The sequence below is a fragment of the Lynx canadensis genome, chromosome B3 (assembly GCF_007474595.2).
Source record: "Lynx canadensis isolate LIC74 chromosome B3, mLynCan4.pri.v2, whole genome shotgun sequence".
Lineage (NCBI taxonomy): Eukaryota > Metazoa > Chordata > Mammalia > Carnivora > Felidae > Lynx > Lynx canadensis.
Genome location: NC_044308.2, coordinates 73,178,184 through 73,201,876, shown reverse-complemented (window position 1 = coordinate 73,201,876; position 23,693 = coordinate 73,178,184). Strand labels below are relative to the sequence as shown.

Below are 23,693 nucleotides of genomic sequence, written 5' to 3'. Positions count from 1 at the left end.
GGGGAAGCACCCAGTTCTCCCAATTCTCCTCCTGTGACTTGGGGCTTGGCCTGTCCACACTCCTCATCCATCCTCTGAGGGGCTTGGCTGACATGACCCATGCCGACCTGGGTGAATGATACATTAAACAGGAGACAGGTGGCATGTAAGCAGATACTTCTTGGGCCTTCTTCTCCACCTCAAGTACCATCCCAGCACTCCTATCAGAGCAATATTAAACATCGCTGCCACCAGTTTTCACTCATTTCTTTATTAATATAGAAAAGGAGCCCAAGGCAGCCGGACCAGTAGTACAAAGCACCAGGAGTTAATACTATTCTGGTGAAAGGGTTGGCTTTACAAAACGGGAGCAGACAGGAGCTGCCCTGGTTCCGGGGCCAGGCCCAGCCTGCTGCCCAGAACCTCAGAGCAGCACCCGGAACCAGCCCCTGGGAGACAGTTGACAGGTAGTTGGGGGTTGGGATGGGCTGGTGACAGTGGGGACAGATGGCAGGGATGGAGGGCCAGGCAGTGAGAACCATCCTGTGGCTGACGAGGACAGGGAACTGCTGGCTGGAGGCTCTCCACTGGACCGTGGGCAGGGGCTCACGGTGGGCTTTGGCCCTGGGGACAGTAGAAAAGCCCCGCAGATACTAGGGGGAGTGAGGAATCCAGACACAGCCCTGGGGTTGAAGGGCCTTTCCCTGTCTCTCCACCAGGGGCCACCTTTGCTCTATACTACAGGTGGGGCTTCAGGGCCCAAGGCACAGAGGGAGGCCAAGAGGCCTCCCAGTTGGGAGGATGAGGGGGCAAGGGAAGGAAGCCCTGGAGTGTCCCCAGCTCAGGCATCTGGAACTGAGACACAGGACAGGACAGTGGCACCCCTGCACAATGGGGCTAGAATGTGGGACAGGGATGGGCTCACCTATGGCCAGTGACCAGGACCAGACTCATGGCAACGGTGCCTGCCTTAGACTTTAGCAAAATAGAGTCAGCAATGAGTCCTGGGTGTCAGCAGACCTGGGTTCTGGCCTTAGCTCTCCTGGAGCAGAGCTGTATCACCATGGGCCAGCCATGTCCTGCCCTGGCCTGCTCCTCATCCACTCATGAGGGCTTTGAATAGGACTTCTTAGGTCATGGCAGGGGGGGGTTGGGGGGGGGTGGGCGGCACTCGGCAGGTCAAGGGAGCTCTGGGACCTATTCTTGGTAGTTGAGAAGTTAGTAGTTAGTTGGTAGTTAGCTCCCAATCAGAATCTGGACAAAACAGGCAAGGAATGGAGACTAGGGGGTGATGGAGGAAGATGTTTTTGCTTGGAACCTACCCCCACAAAACACTCCAGAGCTGGGAAAGGCTGCTGGCAGCCTCTCCTTCACCCAGGGGAAGAGGCCGCCCTCCCTTTGGCTCAGGGAGGGAGCATGACTCGTGCGATCCCTTCACAACCACCATCTGGGGAACACTTGGCATGGAGAGAATGGGTGGCACTATGCAACCCTTTATGTTCTTCCCCGGGGAGGGGAGCTCAAGGCCTCTCATGGCTTCTGCCTCCAACCCTTAGCATGGGCTCAGGAGTGCGCTTTTTCACTGTGGTCCTGCGCTGGGGACAGCCCAAGACTGCCTGGCTGGCACGTGTTAGTCGGTGAGGAAAGGACACAGGGGCGAGTAAGCGGACAGGGAGGCGAGAGCGACTCTCTGGCTTTCTCCTCTTCCTCTACGGACAGCATCTCAGTCAACGGAGTCACAGATCTCTTCTACCACAGCATTGAAGATGTGTGGCTGGTCCGCATAGACGTGGTGCGACGCACCCTCAATCTCCTATGGAGAGAGGAAGAGCCCGCCAGGGGTGGAAAGGCCCTTTGTTCGGGGCACCGGAAACTGGTGTCTCACACCGATTCTTTTTCCCTTATACCTGCTTGCCCATCACCTATGAGCACTTACCAGAAACATCGGTCCACCTTTCTCCTAGAATCTGGGCACTTTCCCATGCAGGGGGAGGGGTCCATGAATCCCAAGGTCCCATTCATTTTCTCCTCTGGTTATTCATTGTACCTCCTTCAATGCCAGCCCCACCACTATCTGCTCATTTCATCCACAGGTCTGATGAACCAGGGCCCATACGTGGCACCCAGCCTAATTAAGCACTCATTAGCAAATGGGGGTGGAGAGGGATAAGAAAAAGGGAAGGCAGGAATGTGGTGGGAAGGCTTGCCGGCAGCCTTTACTACTTGCTCTACTGTTCATGGCTCTGGTTTTGGGTGGGACAGGGGGTCTGGAGTGGCATCATGCTGTCTGTGTCTGGCTACTGAACGAGAACCGGTCATTTCCCTGGACCGTGCTAAGCAACAATGAAAGCCCCTGATGACGGTATTACTGAGTCAGCCCTTTCAAACGCACTACACCATCCCCATCTGTCCATTCCTTTTTCCCCCCGACTCTCTGATCACCCTTCTCCATCCCAAGGCTCATCCATGCCCAGAGCTAATCACTGTGTGCGGGGATTCAACGCACCACATTTCCACCTCAATCCTGTGCCTTGGCGGGCCAACATACCATGTCTCGGACATAGGAATCCGGCCGCTGCATCTTTACTTTCTTTCCTGTGCTGGTATCTATCCAGGTGTTGGCCCCGTAGATCATGGTGATGGGCACATCTTTTCGAATCAAGTGAATTCGCTCCAACATGGGGCGCCGCGCCCAGCCGAAGGACTCCATCATGGCTTTGAATGCCGTCTCACCACTGAAGGAGCAAAACACGGTGAGGCAGTTAGTAGAATAAGCCCTGCAGCATAAAGTGTCAACATGTTGGTCTCTTCAGATGCTGGGGCAGTATCCTTGTCCTGTGTGTCCCTCTCAGGCCCCAGCACTGGGCGCCTTAAATCTTGATAAGATTAGGAGGTAGGCCTGAATCTGTGGAGGCCTCCCAGCACAGAAGACAGTTAGGAAGGGACACACGTGTGAAAACCCCAGACACTGAGAATTGTCCAGAGATGCAATGGTTAACATTTACTCAACAAATATTGACATGTCATGCCCTGGGCTGAGTGTAGGGACACAGGAGTCAGATTCACGTGGTGCCGGCCCTGCTGGAGCTCACGATTATCCCACATTTTGGGGAGGCAGGCGTTAAATAGCTAATCATATGATTATTTAACATCAGATTTCCCAAGAATCATGAAAGGGTGGTGGAGCAGGAAGAGAATGGACTAGGGGCTTAGCTTGCTAGGGGTGAAGGAGAGGGGCAAAGGGCTCATGTTAGAGGGGTAGTGAAGAGCAAATACTATGGCAGTGCAAAGGGCTTCCTGATGGGATTGTTACCAGTCTTGTGAGGACCTAGGGGGAGCCGTACTTTGTGAGAAGCAAGGCTCATCTAATCTACTTTGCTCCCCGGCCATCTCCTTAGGCAGAGAAGGAGCTGACCGAGAAGGAGCATAAGGGGTCTGCAGGGCTGGGGAGGAAGCTGACATTCTGAGCTGCTCTGCAGCTTTTGCAGGAGGTAGGAGGCAGGAGGCGGGGTGCTTCAGGAGACTGCTGCCCGTCAGGCCCAGCCTGTTCAGGTATTGTGTCCCCCCTCCTTTGGAGCCCCGGAATGAAGGCGGGCCTGAGTTCTGCACGGGCCAGCAGAAACAGAGTTCTTCTTCAGACATAGCAGCATGGTGGAAAACTATGGACTCTGAAGTCAGAGAGACACGAGTTCAAATTCTGGCTGTATTTTCTTAGCAGGTCATGTAACCAGAATACATTTTAATGTTTTCATCTACAAATTGGGGAATTATATCCTCTTTATTCCTTCATTGAAGAAAATGACATGTACAGGGCCCCTCAGGTTAGGTGGAGCAGAGTAGGTAGCCCCCACATATTTCTTCCTGGCCAAATGTCATGTTTTCCAAGGGACTGGTAAGAGTTACTACGGGCCTGTCAGGGTAACAACTCAGAAACACTCAGGTGGTTATAAAAGTGAGTGATGGTGGGGCGCCTGGGTGTCTCAGTGCACTGAGCGTCTGACTTCAGCTCAGGTCATGATCTCGTTGTTTGTGAGTTCGAGCCCTGCATCGGGCTCTGTGCTGACAGCTCAGAGCCTGGAATCTGCCTCAGAATCTGTGTCTTCCTCTCTCTGCCCCTCCCCTGCTTACACTCTGTCTCTCTCTCTCTCAAAAACAAATAAACATTAAAAAAAAAAATTTTTTTTTTAATTGAGTGATGGTGTTAGGCAGAGAGGGCTATCACTGATGTCATCTCTGCTTTCCCCAGGACACAAAGGAGCTGCGTGATTATATATTCTGAGGCTTAGATTGGGAGGCCATTCATTGCACACAACTAGGTCTGGGACTGGGGAAAGTTGTGAGGAGGGAGCTGGGGTAGGAGACTGGCACTGAGCCCAGTGGGGGCTGACAGAGGGGTCGAGAGCAGGAAGCAGAGGGCTACCTGATTTGACTGCAGAGCTGAGTTTCAATACTGCTGCTTCAGCGGGGCCCTTCAATTAGCTGAGCTCATGCGGAATGCTGGCTAGACAGTTCCCACGCTGCCCCAAAGCCAGCTGGGTGTGAGGCTAATGCTCAGACAGTAATGCTGGAATGCAACCCCCCACCGTCTTCACAGCTTTGGGCTCACGACGGGTGACCTGGACAGGCCTGGCATGAGGCGGGGCAGTGCTGCTGCTCCGGTGACCTTGGCTTCCCCCAGATGCCCCACAGCAAGCAGGCTGAGGCCTCCACAGAGGCGGTGCCACCCACAGATCCTCCTGTATCAGCCACTCACAGTGCACTGCCTGAGAGGAAGATAACCTCCCTGACTCTGCCCTGGCTCTCAGGTGCCAAGAATGCAGATCAGCAGGTTTGTGGGGCCTGCTGTGTGAGCAGTCATAGATAGGAACCTCTCAAGATTCTGGGGACACCCCAAAATGTCCAAAAGGCGTAGAAGGAGTTCCTGTCCCAACAGTAAGCATTTCATGGTGTACAGAATTTAGGTTTTAAATCACACTTTTCCACCAGCCATTCTACTTGTAGGAATGTACAGATCTAGTCACGTGTGTGCAAAAGAAGATGTGCAAAGAAGTTCTCTGAAGCAATGTCACATAATATCTCAGACTGGAAACAGCAAGGAAATTTGAGAACTACAGGCTGGGAGGGAGAAGATTTTCTTTCTTTCTTTCTTTCTTTCTTTCTTTCTTTCTTTCTTTCTTTCTTTCTTTCTTTCTCTTTTCTTTCTTTCTTTCTTTCTTTCTTTCTTTCTTTCTTTCTTTCTTTTTTTTTTTCTCTTTCTCTTTCTGCCTTTTAAAAAATACCATATATTCATATCACTTTTTCAGTTAAAAATCTTTTAAAATGTTTTCCAGACTCTTGCCTGTCAGGCTAACTGCCTATCTCCAGGGGAGAGTAAGAGTCTTCCTCTAGAGATGGACAGCATGCTTCATCAATCTATTATCTTCTCCATCCCTTTGGGCCCATCCCTGGGGAGGTCTCTGGAAATAATTGAGCCTACTAGTGCCTGCATTCCCCTAAGTGAATGAGAGCTTTGTGCAAGACGCATTGCAACAAAGTTCTGGAGTTTTTCTACCAGCTGGAGTTTCATCTCCAAACCCGTGCACTCCGAGCTGGCTCTGGGAGCCGCCCTCACCTGGGATTCTGTGCATTGCAATGGTAGATATACTCAGATATAGTATCATCTTCAAAGAAGTCTGCAAACTTGCGCTTGAAGTCCGGCCGGAATCGCTGTACCAAGCCAGGCCCTGGAGGGGAGAGAAAAACATGGGAGTGGCCAGTTTGGGGGGTGGGGGGCGGGGGTGGGGGTGTGCAGGAAGACTTCTGTGTTACATTTGCTTGGACAACTTTACCGAATGTTATTTCTCTAGGGGTTTGTTTGCTTTGTACATTTAACTCGATAGTGGCAGACAGAGTGTGTGAGCTGTCGGGAAGCTCCAGATGAGTACAAATTGAGAGTCAGTTGGTTACCAAAGAAGGTAGGCAGTCCAATATCACTAAGGAAGCAGGTTATTTTCAGTTCAAGGAAGTCCCAAGCTCTTTTCCTCTAAGGGTCTCAAGCCCAAGAATCCATGGCTGAGATGCTTTTCTCTCACAGTATGAACTAAGTTCTTTCTCCCTGAGACTCTTGGGGCCTTTTTTTTTTTTTTTTTTTTTTTTAAAGTAATCTCTACACCCAATAAGGGGCTCAAACTCACAACTCTGAGATCAAGAGTCTCATGCTCTACCGACTGAGCCAGCCAGGCACCCTGAGACCCTTAGGGCCTTTTAATATTCTGAAGGTTGCAGATGAAACCACCTGCCAAGAGGCCTCTCATGTTTAGGTCTGTAACAGAATACGAGTGGAGAAGTAAACTTAACTCTGGCATGTCAGACTTGGGCTGCTGTTTTAGAGCAATCTGTTCCCTTCACCTTACTTTAGAGCACACACATAAGCAGTAGGGCACCTAAAACAGGCTAAAAATTGGGCCTGATGGTCAACTTCTGATCTCTCGCTCTCTCTCCTGGTCTTCTCTCTGCATCTGAGGATCAAGGTGTTGAGATGGAGGCACAGCCAGGATCCTCTGGGCCCTGGTCCTCTTCCATGGCTGCCAGCCAACTGCCCAACCATACTGGCTCTGAGGCCCATGCGTGAACCTGGCCAGATGCAAGTCGAGAAATGGGGAGAGTGGTTAGAGCAGGACTTCTCTCTGGAAGAGGGCTACAGAGGGTCTGCTGGAGTCCAGAGTGCTGGGAACTCTAAGAGGGTCAGCTCTCTGCTCATTTACTCTTCTTTTGCACCTGTCTCTTGATATCCTTCCTTTCTTCCTAAACTCCTACCTCTACTCAAATGCTCATTTTTCTCTTTTATCCAAAGTCATTCTGTTTCTCTTGAAGGGCGTAGAGAGACAACTCTTATTTAGTCATTAGCAATCAATTTGTAGTAATTGGCAACTGAATATTACTATGTGTACATAAGCCGTCACTGCAAGATAGGGGGTCCACAATCTTTTCTACAGAGGGAATCTGCTTGTTACTTCATCAGATTAAAAAGCCCCCCAGAAAGGAAGGGTGCTGGCAGGATGAGGTCAGAAGGCCGAGACCTACGAATTTTACTTACTATGGCTGGTTTTCCCCAACTTCCTTTCCTCTCCTCACCCATTAAAATTTGCTGACAACTTCTAAGTGGGGAAGATGTGATACCTCACTGGAGTAGGCCATGGTTTAGAGGGGCTTGCCTGCCACTGTGGGTCATGTTGGAGGCTCTGGTTCTGACATCTCCCTCCCACAGGTGCTGGGTGAGCTGCAGAGATGGTATCCAGTGGTGGTTACCATACCGAATCACCAACATGTGATTGTATGTGCCACATACTCACATATGTAGCATAAGAACTCAGCAGAGGAAGAGTCACTTCATGGCCTCCTTCTCTCTCTCTCTCTCTCTCTCTGGGGGTCTAGCCAAGGCACAGAGTGATAGTTCTGCTCTATCTGTGCCCCACACAGGAAAGCTTTTTGCATGCAGATGAAGGAAAAAAAAGAACCTTCTGAAAATGCAGACAAAGAGATCTAGTTCAGATTAACAGCTTTAAATAACAATGCCAGGTCTATTCCCACCTCTCCTGGACAAGTGGGGATGGTGGGAGGCTGGATGCAATGGGGCTTCTAGAATGGGACAGCCTTGGGTTGAGGAGATAGATTCTTTCTTTGCAGGCTACTCACCCCAGGGCCCAGCTACTCGTAGAACAGCCAGTGGATTGGAACGCCCTAGGACAGACGCCACAGCCTTGAACCAGGTTGGGGGTGCACGGATCTCACTGGGGTCAGTCGGTCGAAGAGGAAAGCCCCATGGGTCTACCAGGATGAGGTGTTTAACTCTATGGGAGGAAAAAGGGAAAAACAAGTTGTATGTGCTTAGAGGTACCACAGCCCTTAAACTGCCCAGGAAGAAGAGACCCACTGGAAACTAATACTGTAAGGTTCCCAGTGGGAGAGGGAATTAGGTCATGAGCAAGAGGGGTGGCTCTTCCTTACCTTTCAGGGTACTTGATAGAGTAAGAGGTGGCCAGGAATCCTCCCAAACTGTGCCCGAGGAGGATCATACTGGGGATCCCCATGGTCTCCCGCCACGTCTCTATTGATGTCACAAACTCATCCTCAGCCCCCTCTGGGTCCCTCGGGAATGTTGGCCTCGAGCTTCGCCCAAAGCCAAGCAGATCAAAGGTGTGCAGGGTACGGCGGGCACTCAGTGAATCCATGTTGAGGATCCAGAGGCCCACGCCACCCCCGAAGCCGTGCACCATCACCAGGGGGGTACGTTCCCTCAGCTCGGGACTCACGGTTACCGTCCAGATCTTGTTCTGGTTTGGGAGGGACACATATCGGGCCAGGAACTTGTTCTGGAGGCCTGGGGAGACGGGAATCCAGGGCAGAGCAGTAAGACTGTTTTCTGACAGCACCATCACTTTGCCTGGACTACCATTCCTTGGCTTTCTCTCTCCACTGCCAAATCCCTCCTGACCTGCCTCACCTCCTTCCTTTCACAACCTTCTGACCCATATGCCCTAAGAGATGAAATCCAAGCACTATTTGTAGACCATCTAGTCTCTCACAGGGCAGTGCTTGCTCTGTGACAGAGCTGCTTGGGGGGGGGACGTTGCCTGGATCCTGAGTGGAGGCTTGAGAGCTGTGACTGCTCTGCAGCCCTACTTCCTCAGGCCCATGGGAAGAGAAGGTATCTGGCTGGGGCAGTGGATGCAGGGCAGGGAAGATCATAAAGGAAACCAGGCAGACGTGACCCAAGGGTCTTGTCTGAGCCTGTGGCTGCTGCCAATCATGGGATGCCTTGCCCCAACATAATGCTGCTCTTGATAGTTGATCTGTTGGAATCCCAAACTACCGTAGTAACCAGGTAGGTGGTGTGCCTAACTGGATAGAATACAAAGAGAGCAATATTAGAGAACAGAGGATTGCTGCTGGTCCTTGGGTAGAAGGTGGTAAAGCTGAGAAGGGCATGTGTGTTTGGAAGAAGAGAGAGGGAGAGAAGGAAGAAGGGAAGAATGGGGGAAGAAGGAAGGAGGGAAAGAGAGAATATATAGATGAGTGTGTGTGTGTGTGTGTGTGTGTGTGTGTGTGTGTGTTGTGTGTTGACAGTTGGTACTGGCTCTGAAGTGAAGTTATGGGATGTGTCAGGAACCAGCATGATGGACAGGAAGGGAGATGTCGAAAAATCACTATCACACAATATGGTATCCTCAGTGCAAATCTCTCCCTTCAAACCACTGACACCACTTACTCCCACCCCAAGCACTATTAATTAATCAAGAATCTGTGGGTTCTGTCAACTAGGCTCTGGGGAGATCCTGTATCCTCCTTGGGCCTCTTGATGGAGGTGGGATAAACCATCCCTCCTACTCACATTGGAGGATCCTGGCTTCCACATTCTTCAGGTGAGACATCGACGTGGGGCGCCAAGCAGGCAGCCAGCTACTCAGCCAGCCTTGAGGCCTGAGACAAGGAGACACGATGACAATCATTGGCAACATTGACACTCTCAGCCTTGCTGACAGTTACAAGAGTTATCGGGGTGTTTCCCAGGCTCAGAAGACCTGCCGCTGTGGCGGTCAGCAATTCCCTGCTGCCTGATAGACTGTTACTCTTCTCCAGCTAAGGGCTAGTAACAACATGCCCTTTGTTTCAACAGATACTCAGGATGCCGTGTGTGTATAACACTTTACAGTTTGCAACGCTCTTTCACATTTATTATCTCATTTGAGCTTTATAACTTTTGTTACTGGTTATCATAATGTTCAAGGAGATCACAAGAGAAAAAATACCAACTATTAACTAATGTTTCAGTTATCTTTATCTTTTGCCATCCCCAGGACCGGATGTTCCTTTAGGGTAGGACAAATTCCCATGCCATCTGCCCTCCTGGCAGGGCCTTGGGGTTTGTGCGTGCCCTTTTCTAAGCCCCTAGAAGAACAGAGCAAGGTCAGTGCCCAGCTGGGCTCTCACGTAATCAATCAGTCCAGCCTGGAACAATGAGATGGGACAGGAACAGAGAAGAAGGCAGGAGACCTGGGTTCAAGTCCTGCTGTGATTGCGTTCCCAGGTTGCCTCTGGCTTTGTTTTTCCAGATTATAAAATGTCTACAAAGTTCACATATGTCCTCACCTCCAATAGCATACGGTAAAATAAAGAAAATCCATCCTGCCGGCCCCTTTATGCCCAAGGAAATTGAAGTCATTGCAGGGTAGAGATTGAAAGCAGCAGTTTTGGAGGGGAAACAAAACAAAACAAAACAACAACCCCCTCTGGTTCTGCCATCACACTATCACCATTTACAAGCAGAATGGCTTTGGCCTGATAAATAACCAGTGTTGGAGCATCTAGATATGTTGAGAGACCTCATAACGTGCCTGGGACAAATTGGACACTCAACAAATGAGTTCACTACTCCTTTTCCATTGTATGATATTTCTCTTGAATTGTGCCTGAATGAAGGAATTACAAGGTGGATACCACCAGCTACAGGAAGGGTCTTTCAATATCGACATACTCAGGCAGGGGTATTTTGTGGGGGAACGAGGGCAACCATTACTTATCCCTCTTGGCCACACACACAGGACATCCTGATACACCATCTGAAGCACAGAATTTTAGATTAGGATGGTTCCTTAGGAATCATCTAGTCCAGCCTCTTTATTTTACAGATGAGGAAACTGATGCCCAAAGAGGTCATGCTGCTGGTGAGAACAAGCAGAAGTACAACCCAGATCTCAGATCCAGGGTTCTCCGTACCCTTCCTCTGGGCAGGTACCTCAGCTTTTCTTTTTTTCTTTTTAAAGGAGAATTAGGTTTAAAATTTGTTTATTTATTTATTTTTCAGTAATCTCCAGTGTGGGGCTCAAAGTCATGACCCCGAGATCAAGAGCTGAATGCTCTTCTGACTAAGACATTCAGGCCCCAGTCTCAGCTTTTCAAATTCACAATATATAACCACATCTTCACACGGTCTCCGTTTTCTGAAAGGAAGTGTGATCTAAAACCAGAAGCCAGAGTTCTAATCCTGGCACTGCCACTTATCAGCAGTGTGATTTGGGGCACATTATGTAGCCTTTATCTGTCAGTTTCCTCATCTTTAAGAGACAGGTAATAATAGTATCTACTTCATAGGGATCTCATAAAGATTAAGTGCATTTATGCACATAGAATAATGCCTAGCATAAGATAAATTTCCAATAAATGTTCTTTTCCCCCAGCTAAATCATAAGCTGCATCCATTCAACTCTTCAAGGACTGCCAGAGGCTTGCAAGAAATACTGAGGGTTCAGCCAAGAGTGGTGTATCAATGGCTTAAGCCAGATGAGAATTGTCAGCCTCAATCAATCAAATTCTATGGAGACTCTCAACCCTTTTAATACTCCGCTGGAATTCCTTACTGTGGGCTTAAAGCATGAGCACCAAGACCGCAGAATTTTGCCAGTCTTAAGAGACAGACTTTCTCTCCACATCAGACACTGTGACAAGTCAGACCATGACACGTGGACCCCACATTGCCTTGTATCTGCCCAAAGCAGTGCTCAGGAGAAATGCTGTCCAATGGAACAACACGATGGGCTGCTCAGAGGATATTCTTCAGGGAGAAGCTTTACTTTGCCTCTCTTCTTCACCAGAAATGTTCTAAAGCACTGGAAGTGATATCTGGCACACTGCATCTGCTAAATACTACTGGGGATGTGAGGGCTGGAGTGGGAAATTGAGGCAAGGGGCAGAGAAGTCACTTAGCCTTGAACTTGGCCTGGCCAGAGTGGTCTCTTCCCTCTAAAGGGCTTTTATCCTGTTGGGAGGTGAAGCAAAAGGAGTTCTGCGTTAGGTCAGAAGCCTGCTCTGGACCTCTGTGATTTGGGCAAGTCTCCTCTAACTTTCATGGGTGCTGGCTTCTTCATCTGTAAAAAAGAGCTGAATTACCTGCATCTCTACCAGCTCTAATCTGTGTTTCCCTAAGTCATCGTAACCATTGTAAATTTCCTTTTGGAAAAGTCATCTTCAGAAAGCAACACTCTTCCTGAGCAGTTCCTTCAAGCTCAGGAAGATACTATGGTCATAAAGTTAATTAGTTTTGCAGGCTGCCAGTTCTGCAGCTCTGAAAAGCAGGAACACAGGATCCAGGAGAGGCCCTGTTCTGGTGAAACCAAGGCTTGGCTGGGAGCTGAGTCATTCTGGAAGCAACTTTTCCTTGCTTCTATCAGACTGCGAACTGCTAGTCACACTACCTACAGGTGGCATACCGAACCTGATGCCCTTGAGACAGTGTCAACAAATCCCAAAAACGGTAATTCTGAAAGCACAGCATTAAGGATCTCGTGATGATTAAAAAACGTTATTAACTAGGGTGGGAAGCGGCTAAGTGTCTCAGTAGGCGAGAACTAAAGAAACTTGCGAGCCCATTACTCCAGACAATCCCAGCGCCGGCGCCCTCTCTCTTTTCTTCGCGAGCCCTTTCCCTGCCGGGCTAAGAAAGGCCCTTGCCACCCCCCGACCACCGTCCTGGGGGCAAATCCCAGTGAGCAGACCCGGCTGCTACCCCCGCGCCCGCATCCCACGAGCTGCGCGGAGGAGCTGGGCCATCACCACTAAGTCTAACCGCTCTGTACCAGAGGAGCGAGGAGCGATCGCGAAGACTAAGCGTGGAAAGTCAGAGTCCCCCGGCTCAGGCAAGCTAATCTACCATCGCTCCCCGAGCTCTGCTGCTGCCTCTTCTGGGCAGAAGCAGAGCAAGCAAACGCAACCCCGGGCCCTCCCATGAAGCCGACCTGGAAAAGGAAAGGCGGGAAGGTGTCTACAACTGTTCCTCAGTCACCGACAGTCCCGGGATCATGGCCCAGAGAGAGAGAGAGCAAGAGAAAGACACAGGATTAACTCACTGTTGCTCCAGATCATCAGCCATAGTAAACAAGCCCTGCCGGGTCGAGCCGAGCCAGCCCATCCCTCCGCCTGACGCCAGCACCAGCTGACCCAGGAAAGGGTCGGATAACAAAGTGGGGCGTGGCCAGGGCCGCCGGTCGGAGGCGCAGGTCCCCAGAACGCCCAGGCGGGACCTGAACCCGGCTGGTGGTCGAGCCGGGGTCTGCGTGCCGGCACAGGGGCCTCTGGGGTCTCACGGAAAAGGACGGGATTCCTGCTCACACATTTGGGGGACAGTGAGGGAGATGGGTAGTACTGAAACAACCGGGTCCCTCACAGCCCTCGTTCGGCCCTAGTTAAAAAGTGACAAAACTACCCCTGCACGCTCACACCAACTCTGGGCTTCCCGGCAGAGCTCCCTCTCCGCTGAAATCCTCCTCCTGGTGTTTCTTGTAAGGTGATGCTTAAGATGCTTGTGGAGACACTACTATTGGTTAAATGTTTCTACAAAGAGCCTGGGGGCCTGTAACTCAAGTACATTGCCACGTTTTGCAAATAAAAAACAGGATGCCCAAAACTGAACTTCAGATAAACAACGAATGCTTTTTTAGAATAAGTACATCCCGTGCAATGTTTGGGACATAACTGGGCATCCTGTATTTTATCTGGCAACTCTAAACCTTAGCGACATGTGCCAAGATGCAGTTCCTGTGCTCTGGAGATTTCTCAACCTAGTTCCCAGGAAAGATGTGCTCAATGCCAGGTCTCCCTCAGTTTGGGGAATCCCTGCCTCCCCTACCCTCAGGAAGGGCAAATGAAGTACTAACCTATAAGGCTGGGTCTGCTCTAGGTTGCTGGAATCCCATATGGGGCATGGGGGTGGGGGTGGCTGGCTTATCTCTTAGGTCCGGAGCTTACTTCAGGCTTGCTCAGCAGAGGAGCCAAATCTTGAGGCTGGCTCCAGAATTTACCTGAACTGGTAAACAAGTCCTAATGTTGAGGGAGTTGTCGGGGTTCAGGTCATCCCCTTGGTTAGATTAAAACCAAACTAAGGAGTGATGGAGGGTGAGTGGGAGAATGCTGACAGGGACGGGGTTTATCAAGGTGTTTTTCATTAGCCCTCTTGCAGGTCTTAGATTCTGAGATTTCTCCTTTCTTGTTACACAGTGTTAAATTGATCTGATGACCATTATAAGGCCTCAAAGTTTAAGAGAATGGGCATGTATAGAGTTTAGGGACCTAGGAATTTGCCAGATATGGGGCAAAGCAGTACAAAGAGTGGAGTTGTGGCATTCATTCTTTCAACTGGGCGCAGTGGTTCTAAACTTCAGTGTGTATAAAAATCATCTGGAGGGTTTGTTACAAATTCAGGATTCTAATCCCTAACCTCTGAGATTCTAATTTCGTTGGTTTGGCTTGATGCTAAAAACTGCATTTTTAGGAAGTCCTTTAGATGCTGGAGTTCACTGAGACTCATTGGTTAATTAGAAGCATTGTTTCTGGGGTCAGAAATCTGGGTTAAGGGTAGTCTTGGTTTTGCTACATATCCACTACATGCATTTGGGTAAATTACTTAGTGTCTCTTAATTTTCTTCCCCTGACTGTGTCTTGTGAGGATTAACCAAGATAATTCCAATAAACATTTAGTACATTTATGCTAAAATTTATTACTATTATTGTTACTGTATACCTATTCAAAGCCAAACCTTATGTTAGGCACTAAGAATACCGTTATCAAAAGGAAATAGACAGCCTGCTCTAGTGGTAAACATAGACTTTCTATCTGCTGCCACCCCAGGCTGTTTGTCCCTTTGCAGGGCTGGCAACTTTATTTTCGGAGCTCAGTTCAAACCTCCTGTCTTCTGAGGCCTCTCCTGACCACAGGGTCTAAGAGAGACCTCCAATCACTCTATTTTTATTTACATTTATTTACATCACTGTATTTTATTATCTTCATAACACTTATCACCATCTGAAATTATTGTGCCTTTGTGTTTACTAATTTATTATTAGTTTCCCTTCACTAGAACTGAATGAAGGTTGGGGAGAGGGTATGGGGGAGGGTTGTCTGTTTTGTTCTCAGCGTTGCTGCCAGCACCTACAACAGGGTGTGGCTCAGAGTAGATACTCAGTAATGACTGGATGAATAAATGGATAAAAAGTCCAGCTAGGAGGCAGCTGTGTAAACAATTACCTATAAACTAATATGCTAAGTGTCAAGGCTTTGGGAGCTGTATTTTAAATTGTACCTTATAGGAAATTCTGGGCTTCATCATTTCAAGATAGGACAACAAAATCTCTCCTTTTCCTGAAAACCTGTTAAGATGTAGCAGTTTTTTGAGGCAAGGATGACCTGGCTAGAACTGATACTGTATCTCTCTAGACCTCATCTCAGGAGGCAGTGTATTTTGTTTCTGTGTGCAAAACCATCTTTTGTTTGTTTGTTTATTTATTTATTTAGAGAGCACACATATGCACACGCAGGGGAGAGGGGCAAATATGGAGAGAGAATCCCGAGCACAGGGCCTGACTTGGGGCTCCATCCCATGAACTGTGAAATCACGACCTGAGCCAAAATCAAGAGTCAGATGCACAACCCACTGAACCACCCAGGCGCCCCACCAAACCATCTTTATGAGGTACTTCCTACTTGGAAGTAGGAAACGTGTACATGGAAAATGCCTTTTATAACCAAAGTCAATAGATTCCTTAAGGTGTCTCCAGAGCTGGGATAATTTAGGATTGGGCTGGATCTGCTAGAATTACAGACTGGAGAAGACTCTAAGTGCCTGTTCTAGGCAGGCCTCTGGAGAGAAATTTTCTCCTTACCTTCAAGACAAGACACACTATGTGCAAGTACAACATAATCTATTTTCCGTCTATTGCCATCATGTGTGATTTTATGTATGATTAAAGTTTAAAAACATTTTTAAAAATGTTTTATTCATTTTTGAGAGAATATGAGCAGGGGAGGGGCAGAGAGATAGGGAGACACAGAATCTGAAGCAGGCTCCAGGCTCTGAGCTGTCAGCACAGAACCTGACACAGGGCTTGAACTCATGACCCTGAGATCATGAACTGTGCCGAAGTTGGATGCTTGACAAACTGAGCCACCCAGGTGCCCCTGTATGATTAAAGTTTTAATATGGTCTTTATGGATGGAAACTAGTTTTGACAAACCCTCTTTCCTATGCCTATAAGTCACATTAAATATTCTAGGAGTTGGTGGAGCTGATAACTGATAGATTAGGTCTGGCAGGGATAGAACATTCTTTGGTTTCAAATGGGCGTGACTGTGTTCTGAATGAACTATGAACAAGGTATGACCCTTAGATTAAACATAGGAACTGAGTGGAATAGTTGTAAAGTTGTTTTGTCCAATATGATAGCCATTAATTATATGTGGCTACTTAGGTTTGTTAGAAAACAAAATTTAACCAAGTAAATTTTGCAGATCTAATTGCCTTTATTAAACAATTCATGAGGGGTGCCTGTGTGGCTCAGTCTTTTGAGCATCCAACTCTTTTTAAAAAATTTTTTTTAAACGTTTATTTATTTTTGAGAGACAGAGAGAGAGAGAGAGAGAGAGAGAGGCAAAATACAAGTTGGGGAGGAGCAGAGAGAGACACAGAATCTGAAGCAGGCTCCAGGCTCTAAGCTGTCAGCACAGAGCAGGACATGGGGCTCAAACTCATGAACCATAAGATCATGACCTGAGCTGAAGTCAGATGCTTAAGTGAATGAGCCATCCAGGAACCCCAAGCAACCAACTCTTTATTTGGGCTCAGACCGTGATCCCAGGGGTGTGGGATTTTCTCTCTCTCCCTCTGTCCCTTTCCCCTACTCGTGTTCTCCCTAAAAATAAACAAACAATTCAAAATCTGGCAGTGTCTCCTCTAGCAAATAGAGGGGAAGAGTTTTATGAAATGGAAGGCTTTTATAAAAAGAGGGTGGGCAAGAAAGCTATTAGCAAAAGAAAAGGATTGTTCAGGCCACTTTTCCATAGTAGGGGAAAGCAAGGGGTCTTCTCTTCCTTTGGGGGAGGGAGAGGGCCCATGTGGCAGACTCATTGGCACTGATGGAAAAATTCTTGACTAACCTGTTAAGACTACATTTCTGGGGAATGTTGAAACTACAATTAGATTAGGTACTAAAGCTTGGATTTGGGAATGTGGTGTAAGTGAAGCCATTTTGGGGCTTTGGTTTTCTTTTTCTTCTTTCAGATTTAATTTTTTTTTTAAGTAATCTCTGCACCTGACCTGGGTCTTGAACTCATGACCCCAAGATCAAGAGTCACATGCTCTTCTGACTGAGCTAGCCAGGCATCCCTGGGCCTGTAGTTTTCTTTTTAACAGATTTAAATTAATAAAAATGAAAAAGTTTCTTAGTTACAACTGGCTACATTTGAGTGCTCAGTAGTCACAAGTGTTTGGTGGCTGCCATACCCAACAGCACAGACACATCTGCATCATCACAGAAAATTCTATAGAACAGTAACAGTGTTCCTCAAGCAGTGATAAGTTCAGTCCCATGGTGTGGAGAGTGTTCTTGCCTTGCACAGCACAATATAGTAGACTCCTGGGCACTAGGGAGGAAAAGTGAGGGGTTTTCTTTAAAGATTTGGGCTCCCAAAGATTATGTCAAGGAGGAAGAATTTCCAGGGCGCATGGGTGGCTCAGTCAGTTAAGCATCCGACTTCAGCTCAGGTCATGATCTCACAGTTAGTGAGTTCGAGTCCCGCCGCGGGCTCTATGCTGACAGCTAAGAGCCTGGAGCCTGCTTCAGATTCTGTGTCTCCCTCTCTCTCTGCCTCTCCCCCACTCGCACTCTGTCTCTCTTTCAAAAATAAGTAAACATTAAAAAAAAAACAACAACAAAAAATGAGGAAGAATTTCCTCTGCTTTCTAGCTGAAGAATCAAATTGACATGACAAAATAAACAGGAGAATATCAAGTCCAGGTTGTCACCTGTGCTTCTTCCAACTGGCTACAAATTGGAGATTCCCATGACCCCCTCCTGAGGTTCAATAATTTGCTAGAATGGATCACAGAACCCAGGAAAACAGTTTACTGTATTACTGGTGTTAAAAAGAAACACAAGGTCTAAAATGGAGTCACTTTTGCTAAAACCTCACCAAGACTTAATACCTAACCTAACTGCATTTTCTGCCTTTGGAACTTCCTGGTCAGCTCTGGTGAGGCAATCTGACTGAGACCCCAGGGACTTAATCTATGGGAAGGTAACCTTGCCTGGAATAATCCTTTTAGCTTCCTTGTCCCACCCTCCTCTTGCCTACAAAAACCTTCCATTTTTGTACAACTCCTTGGAATTCATTTCTATTTGCTAGATGGGATGTTCCCTGACTCATAAATTCTTGCATAAAGTCAATTAGATCTTTAAATTTACTCAGCTGAATTTTTTTTTTAACACTGATTTAGTGTAAAAGGATACAACTTAGGCACAGCAATATGGAAGAGATGCATAGGGCAAGGCATGGGGGAAGGGGCACACAGCCTTCATGTTGTCCCCAGTTACACCACTCACCCAGTGCCCAGATGTGCTCAGCAACCCATAAATTTGCCAAACCTCTCTGGTTAGGCAAATTTTTCCTTTTTACTTTAATGGAAGTTTCATTACAGAGGCATGACTGATCAAGTTATTGCCCATCGGTGACTGAACTCCATCTTCAGCCCCTTTCCTCTCTAGCATGGGGCTTAAAGTTCCTACCCTGGAATCACAGAGTTAGTTTCCCTGGCAACCGGTCCCTACCCTTGAGGGCTTTCCAAAAGCCATTTCATTAACTTAGATACCAGTGTGGTTCAAAGGGGCCTGTTATGAGTAACAAAAGATGCTCTTTTCACCTTTATTGCTCTGGAGCTATTACAGAAACTGAGGACAAAACCAAATATTATAACAAAAGATGCTCCTAGTGCTCTTATCACTTAGGAAATTACGAGAGTTTTAGGAGCTCTGTGCCAGGAACAGGGGTGAAGACTGAATACACATTTCTTACATTAAAAAATATAAAGAAGGGGGTGTTAGCCAAACTGGGGCAAATTTAAAAGGTGGAGCTGTTATATACAATACTTAAGAAAAGCAAAAGGAGGGCTCTGAAGGACAAAATATACAGGGAAGAAGAATTGGAAAAAACTCTTCTTTCCCATGCAGAGATTTTCTTTAGAAGAGTCCTTTTCTCTGCAAGATTTGTATTTTGATAAAGAGTGTCATTTCTTACTGTACAGAGACACTGTAAAGTCATGGCCTTTGCCTGTAAGGGGACCCTCTTGCCCCTCCACTTTCCTATTGTTTTATGATGTTGAGTGTTGAATAGCAGAACATGCCACCCCAAAATATGTCACTGTACCATAAAGATTATTTTCAGCCAAAGGCAATTGAGAAGAAGCAGATACAAGAAAAGCTCTCAGCCTCCTCCTATTTGTGTAAAAGTAAGACTTAACTTTGTAGATGTGCCTTCTCCCTCCCCCGCCCCCCTTACAAAGGAAGAACAGAAGCATTCTAGACCTTATCAACCCAGAGAGGGCACCAGAGGAATCTACGTAACAAACTCTCCTAACTAACCCTTATTTTTTATTAATTCCCTCATATATTTTTACCTTCCCACAATTTGCTGCCCTAGAAACTCAAAGTCTTTTTTCTTTGTCATTTCTCCAAAAGTGTATTCCTTTTTTGTTAAGGTGATGTTGTTACAAACAAGACAATAGGCTCTAAGTGGAGTCACTTATACTAGGCTCTACATCATCAAATATTAGTTTTGACTTTCCCAGAAATGGTAACAATCTGGAATTACCTAATTAGCCTTAATCAGTTAGTGTGCCTGATAGATCCCTGCCATCCCCTGAAGGAAAGTGACCTTGATATAACCAATCTGCTTTTTGTCATTATAACTTCCTAGTCCCAGCTCCCTTCTGCCTATAAAAGTCTTTCATTTTGTATAGCTCCTCAGAGCTCCTTTCTGTTAGATTGAATATTGCCTGATTATGGATCATTGGATAAAGCCAGTAAGATCTTTGAAATGTACTCAGCTGAATTTTGTTTTTTAAGGTGATATAAGCCCAAGTTCTAACCACCCCTTTGAGTTACTCATAAATGGGTACTCCCATGTGTATATACGATGCATATGTTAATAAACTTCTGTTTGTTTTCTCTTGTTAATCTGTCTTTTTTTAGTCTAATTTACAGGGCCAATAAAACTAAGATGGTTAGAGGGAAGAGTTTTTCCTCTCCAACAGTGTTTTTGTAATAAAACCTCTAAGGTCTATTCTGACTTCAGCTTCAATTTATAAATTTGTAGTCTTTCAGTGCCATCTCTCGCGTGCCCAAAATACTGGGGCTCTGTGGTTTGCCCAACTTGTAATTATTCAGAGAACTAGAGGAATCATAGTTAATCACCAGTACTAATGGTTGTTAAGAACAAACATTTACTGAGTGTCAAATACTATGTTAAGTGCTTAGTGTCAACATCTCATTTAGTCTTCACAACTGTTAAAAAACAAGTCAACCAAGTAAAATTTGAAGACTTAATTGGCTTTTTAAAATGATTCATGAATTGGGTAGCATTTCATCTAGCAAATAGAGGGGAATGCTGAGGAGTTTTACAAAATGGGGGGTTTTTATAGAAAGAGGGCAGGGCAAGAAAGTTATTAGCCAAAGGAAAGGATTGTTCAGGCCACTTTTCCATGGTGGGGGGAAAGCGAGGGGTCTTATCTTCCTTGGAGGGATGGAGAGGGCCTGTGTGGCAGACTCACTGGTGCTGACTGAAAAATTCCCGACTGGTTAAGACTACATTTCTGGGAGATGTTGAAACTGCAATTAGATTATGCATTAAGCCCTGGTTTGAGGACTAAGCCTAAGCAGTGCCATTTTGGGCCTATGGCTCTCTTTTTAACATAACATTCCAATGATCTTGCTATTGTTATTTCATAGAAAAGGAAAATGAGCTGCCAGACTAACTTATCATGAATTAGACAATTAGTAAACAGCAGAATCAATGTTCCAACACAGGACTGGCTGACTGGGAAGCCTGCACTCTTATCCATTATTCTGACCCTGAATTTTTACATACATTAACATTTTGATTTTAACTATTAAAATCAGATCGCCTGGGTGGTGCAGTAGGTTAAGCATCCAACTCTTGATTTTGGCTCAGGTCATGATCCCAGGGTCTTCTTGGGCTTGAGCCCCATGTCGGACTCAGCACTGAGCATGGAGCCTGCTTATGATTCTTTCTCTCCCTCTGCCCCTCTTCCCCACTCATCTGTGCTCTCTCTCTCTAAAACAAACAAAAAGAACATTTAAAAAAATGAATAAATGTACAAACGATTGAAATCAATACTAGTATTAGCAATTTCCTATTGGCAGAGAAGTCAAAAATGTTTCCGTGATTATAGAATCATAAACTGAACACAGAACAAGACCTTTTCTTGATGTTTTAAGTAGTCCAGAACAGCTTTAGTTTATTATATTGGTGTTTGACTTTGCAGGTCTCAGAAAAGAATGCACTTGGTAAGTGAATTTGGTATTTTTCATCTCTTCTGCTTTCCCCCTTTGGGAGTTCCTGTGGAGATGCTAATGATGATAGTTGACATGGATCAAAGGCAGACAAAGCATAAGGGAGAAACTGCTGGAAGGAGCCTGGCTGATGGAACAGAAACCCCTTGAGAAATTCACTCCTGAATGATTAAAAGGCATCAGCCTAGCCTTTAAAGTCTGAAGTTGAATACTGGTGAGAAAGCTACCCTCCTACTTGCTGATGAGGCAGGGAGAAAGGTTCAACTTGTCAGAGAAACTGAAGGTTCCTGCTTTATTATATTGAAATGGGAACCAGCCTGGTTATTCACACTTTTTTTCCCTTTTCTTCTCAGCAACATAAGAGAGTTTAGACTGCACTTAAGTTCATATAGCAGCAGTGCAAATCTCTGTGGGTGTGAATATGAATATACCTCTTCAAATAGATTGCAAAGCTTTCTTTCTTTCCTTTAATTAATTAATTCATTATTTTTCACAGCGGTTAGGAGCAGAAGGAGAGAGAGAATCACAAACAGGCTCCATGCTTGGAGCCTGACCCTGGGGTTGATCTCAGGACTGTGAGATCATGATCTGACCAAAATCAAGAGTCTGACGCTTAACCGACTGAGCCACCCAGGTGCCCCATAAAGCTTTCTTTTTTTTTTTTTAATTTTTTTTTCAACGTTTATTTATTTTTGGGACAGAGAGAGACAGAGCATGAACAGGGGAGGGGCAGAGAGAGAGGGAGACACAGAATCGGAAACAGGCTCCAGGCTCCGAGCCATCAGCCCAGAGCCTGACGCGGGGCTCGAACTCACAAACCGCGAGATCGTGACCTGGCTGAAGTCGGACGCTTAACCACTGCGCCACCCAGGCGCCCCTAAAGCTTTCTGAGGACATGAATTATTTCTCTTTCTAGAACATGACCAAGGTTTTCCTCACCACTGCTAAATGGCACATTTGTTGATGGTGATATAGCTTCCAGTTTAACAAGTAAAAAATGAAAATGCAGAACCCTTGTCTTTACTTGCTGCTTTAGGAATTTTGATTGAGTACCTAGGATAGCTCAAATTTGTTAATAAGCTTAAAAAGCACCTGGTTATGTACAACCTGCAGCTGAAAGATGAGATGAACTTGAGCTGGAAGGTCAGATTAATGTGAAATTAAAAGTGCAGCAAAAGCCAGAATTTATTAAAGTGGATCTTATTTTTTTAAAAAGTTAAAACGCTAAGTAAAAATAGGCAATTCCACTTGTTAAATACAAAACCACAAACCTTCAGTTTCCCCTGCAAAATGAGTTGGTGGGGGGGGTGGTGGTGGTGGTGGTGGTAGGGTTTGAACCAAGCAATGCTCTTATGGGACTTTTGACGCTGATATCCTGGGATATAACACAGGATTCAAGATGCTAGCTTGGAGTAAAAGGTTGTTAAACTTGATCATTTATTGTCTTCACATTAATTGACTGTTTTCTCTTGCTCCCCGCCCCAAACACAGGCCCCTTTAAGACCGCATCTGAAGGGCCCCTGGGTGGGTCAGCGGGTTAAGCATCCGATTTGGGTTCAGGTCATAATCTCCAGGTTCCTGAGTTCAAGCCCCACATCAGGTTCGCTGCTGTCAGCGCCGATCCTGCTTCGGATCCTCTCCCCACCACCTCTGCCCCTCCCTCACTGGTGCTCTCTCTCTCTCTCTCTCTCTCTCCCTCAAAAAACAAACTTAAAAAAAAAAAAAAAGAGACCATATCTGATTGGCCCAACGGTACCTACAATTTAGCACAACGCTACGAGGAGGCGACCAGTAAATGTTAGCTGAATTACAATGTCTGTGAATTTAGGTTCTACTGTGCTTATTCGTAAGCGCTCCCAGAGCCATATCTCAGTCCAGTTCAGGACCAGGTAGAGGTCAAGCTCCCTCCCTTCTCCATCCATCCCACACTTCCCTCCGCCCATAACCAAGTGTAAACTGGTGCTTGCGCAGTGATTAGCAGCGGTGTTTCTCACTGAAGGGGAACTTAACTTGCCCTAGTGATCTGGGACAGGCATCTGCCCTTAACAGCTAGGGCGGCTCGGGTGCTGAACCCCGGTAGCACTAGACATTGCCTCACTTCCTATCCAGTTAATCTTTGAAGACGCCAGTGGTCCAAAGAAAGCCCGAATCCTAGGGGAGCTACGCCTTCCTTTGTAAAACCTGTCCCCCTCTTCCTCTCACGCTATCCTGTTGCTAGAGCAACTGTGGGCGTCACCAACCTGACCGCGGAAGTAGGACAAAAAGAGTACACGTCTCCAGGCCACGAACAGATCCATTGCGCAGGCGCATTAGCTTTCTCTGGC

At 46.7% G+C, this 23,693-nt stretch overlaps 1 protein-coding gene across 3 annotated transcripts; it reads right to left on the bottom strand.

The window, feature by feature from the left end:
* Positions 1-230: 230 nt before the first annotated feature.
* On the bottom strand, positions 231-23,662 carry ABHD4 (abhydrolase domain containing 4, N-acyl phospholipase B). 3 transcript variants are annotated; one of them, XM_030318666.1, is made up of 7 exons: positions 23,610-23,662; positions 9,350-9,438; positions 7,966-8,338; positions 7,654-7,808; positions 5,591-5,702; positions 2,528-2,714; positions 231-1,792 (listed from the first exon to the last, which is right to left on the bottom strand). In XM_030318666.1, the coding sequence occupies exons 2-7, from the start codon at positions 9,387-9,389 to the stop codon at positions 1,703-1,705; spliced, it is 957 nt and encodes a 318-aa protein (XP_030174526.1). In that variant the 5' UTR covers positions 9,390-9,438; positions 23,610-23,662; the 3' UTR covers positions 231-1,702. The 3 variants fall into 3 exon arrangements, with proteins under 3 accessions (XP_030174526.1, XP_030174524.1, XP_030174525.1); XM_030318664.1 differs by lacking the exon at positions 23,610-23,662 and adding an exon at positions 12,861-12,954; XM_030318665.1 differs by lacking the exon at positions 23,610-23,662 and adding an exon at positions 12,750-12,847.
* Between the last annotated feature and the right edge of the window lie 31 nt (positions 23,663-23,693).

What these genes read in the sequence shown, in the direction of transcription:
- ABHD4 (XM_030318664.1), bottom strand. Translation starts at nt 12,922, where the DNA reads ATGGGCTGGCTCGGCTCGACCCGGCAGGGCTTGTTTACTATGGCTGAT. An exon ending in TGCAATGCACAGAATCCCAG is followed by an intron (nt 2,715 to 5,590) that starts GTGAGGGCGGCT and finishes TTGCTCCTTCAG; the next exon opens with TGGTGAGACGGCATTCAAAG. An exon ending in ATTCCTATGTCCGAGACATG is followed by an intron (nt 1,793 to 2,527) that starts GTATGTTGGCCC and finishes CTCTCTCCATAG; the next exon opens with GAGATTGAGGGTGCGTCGCA.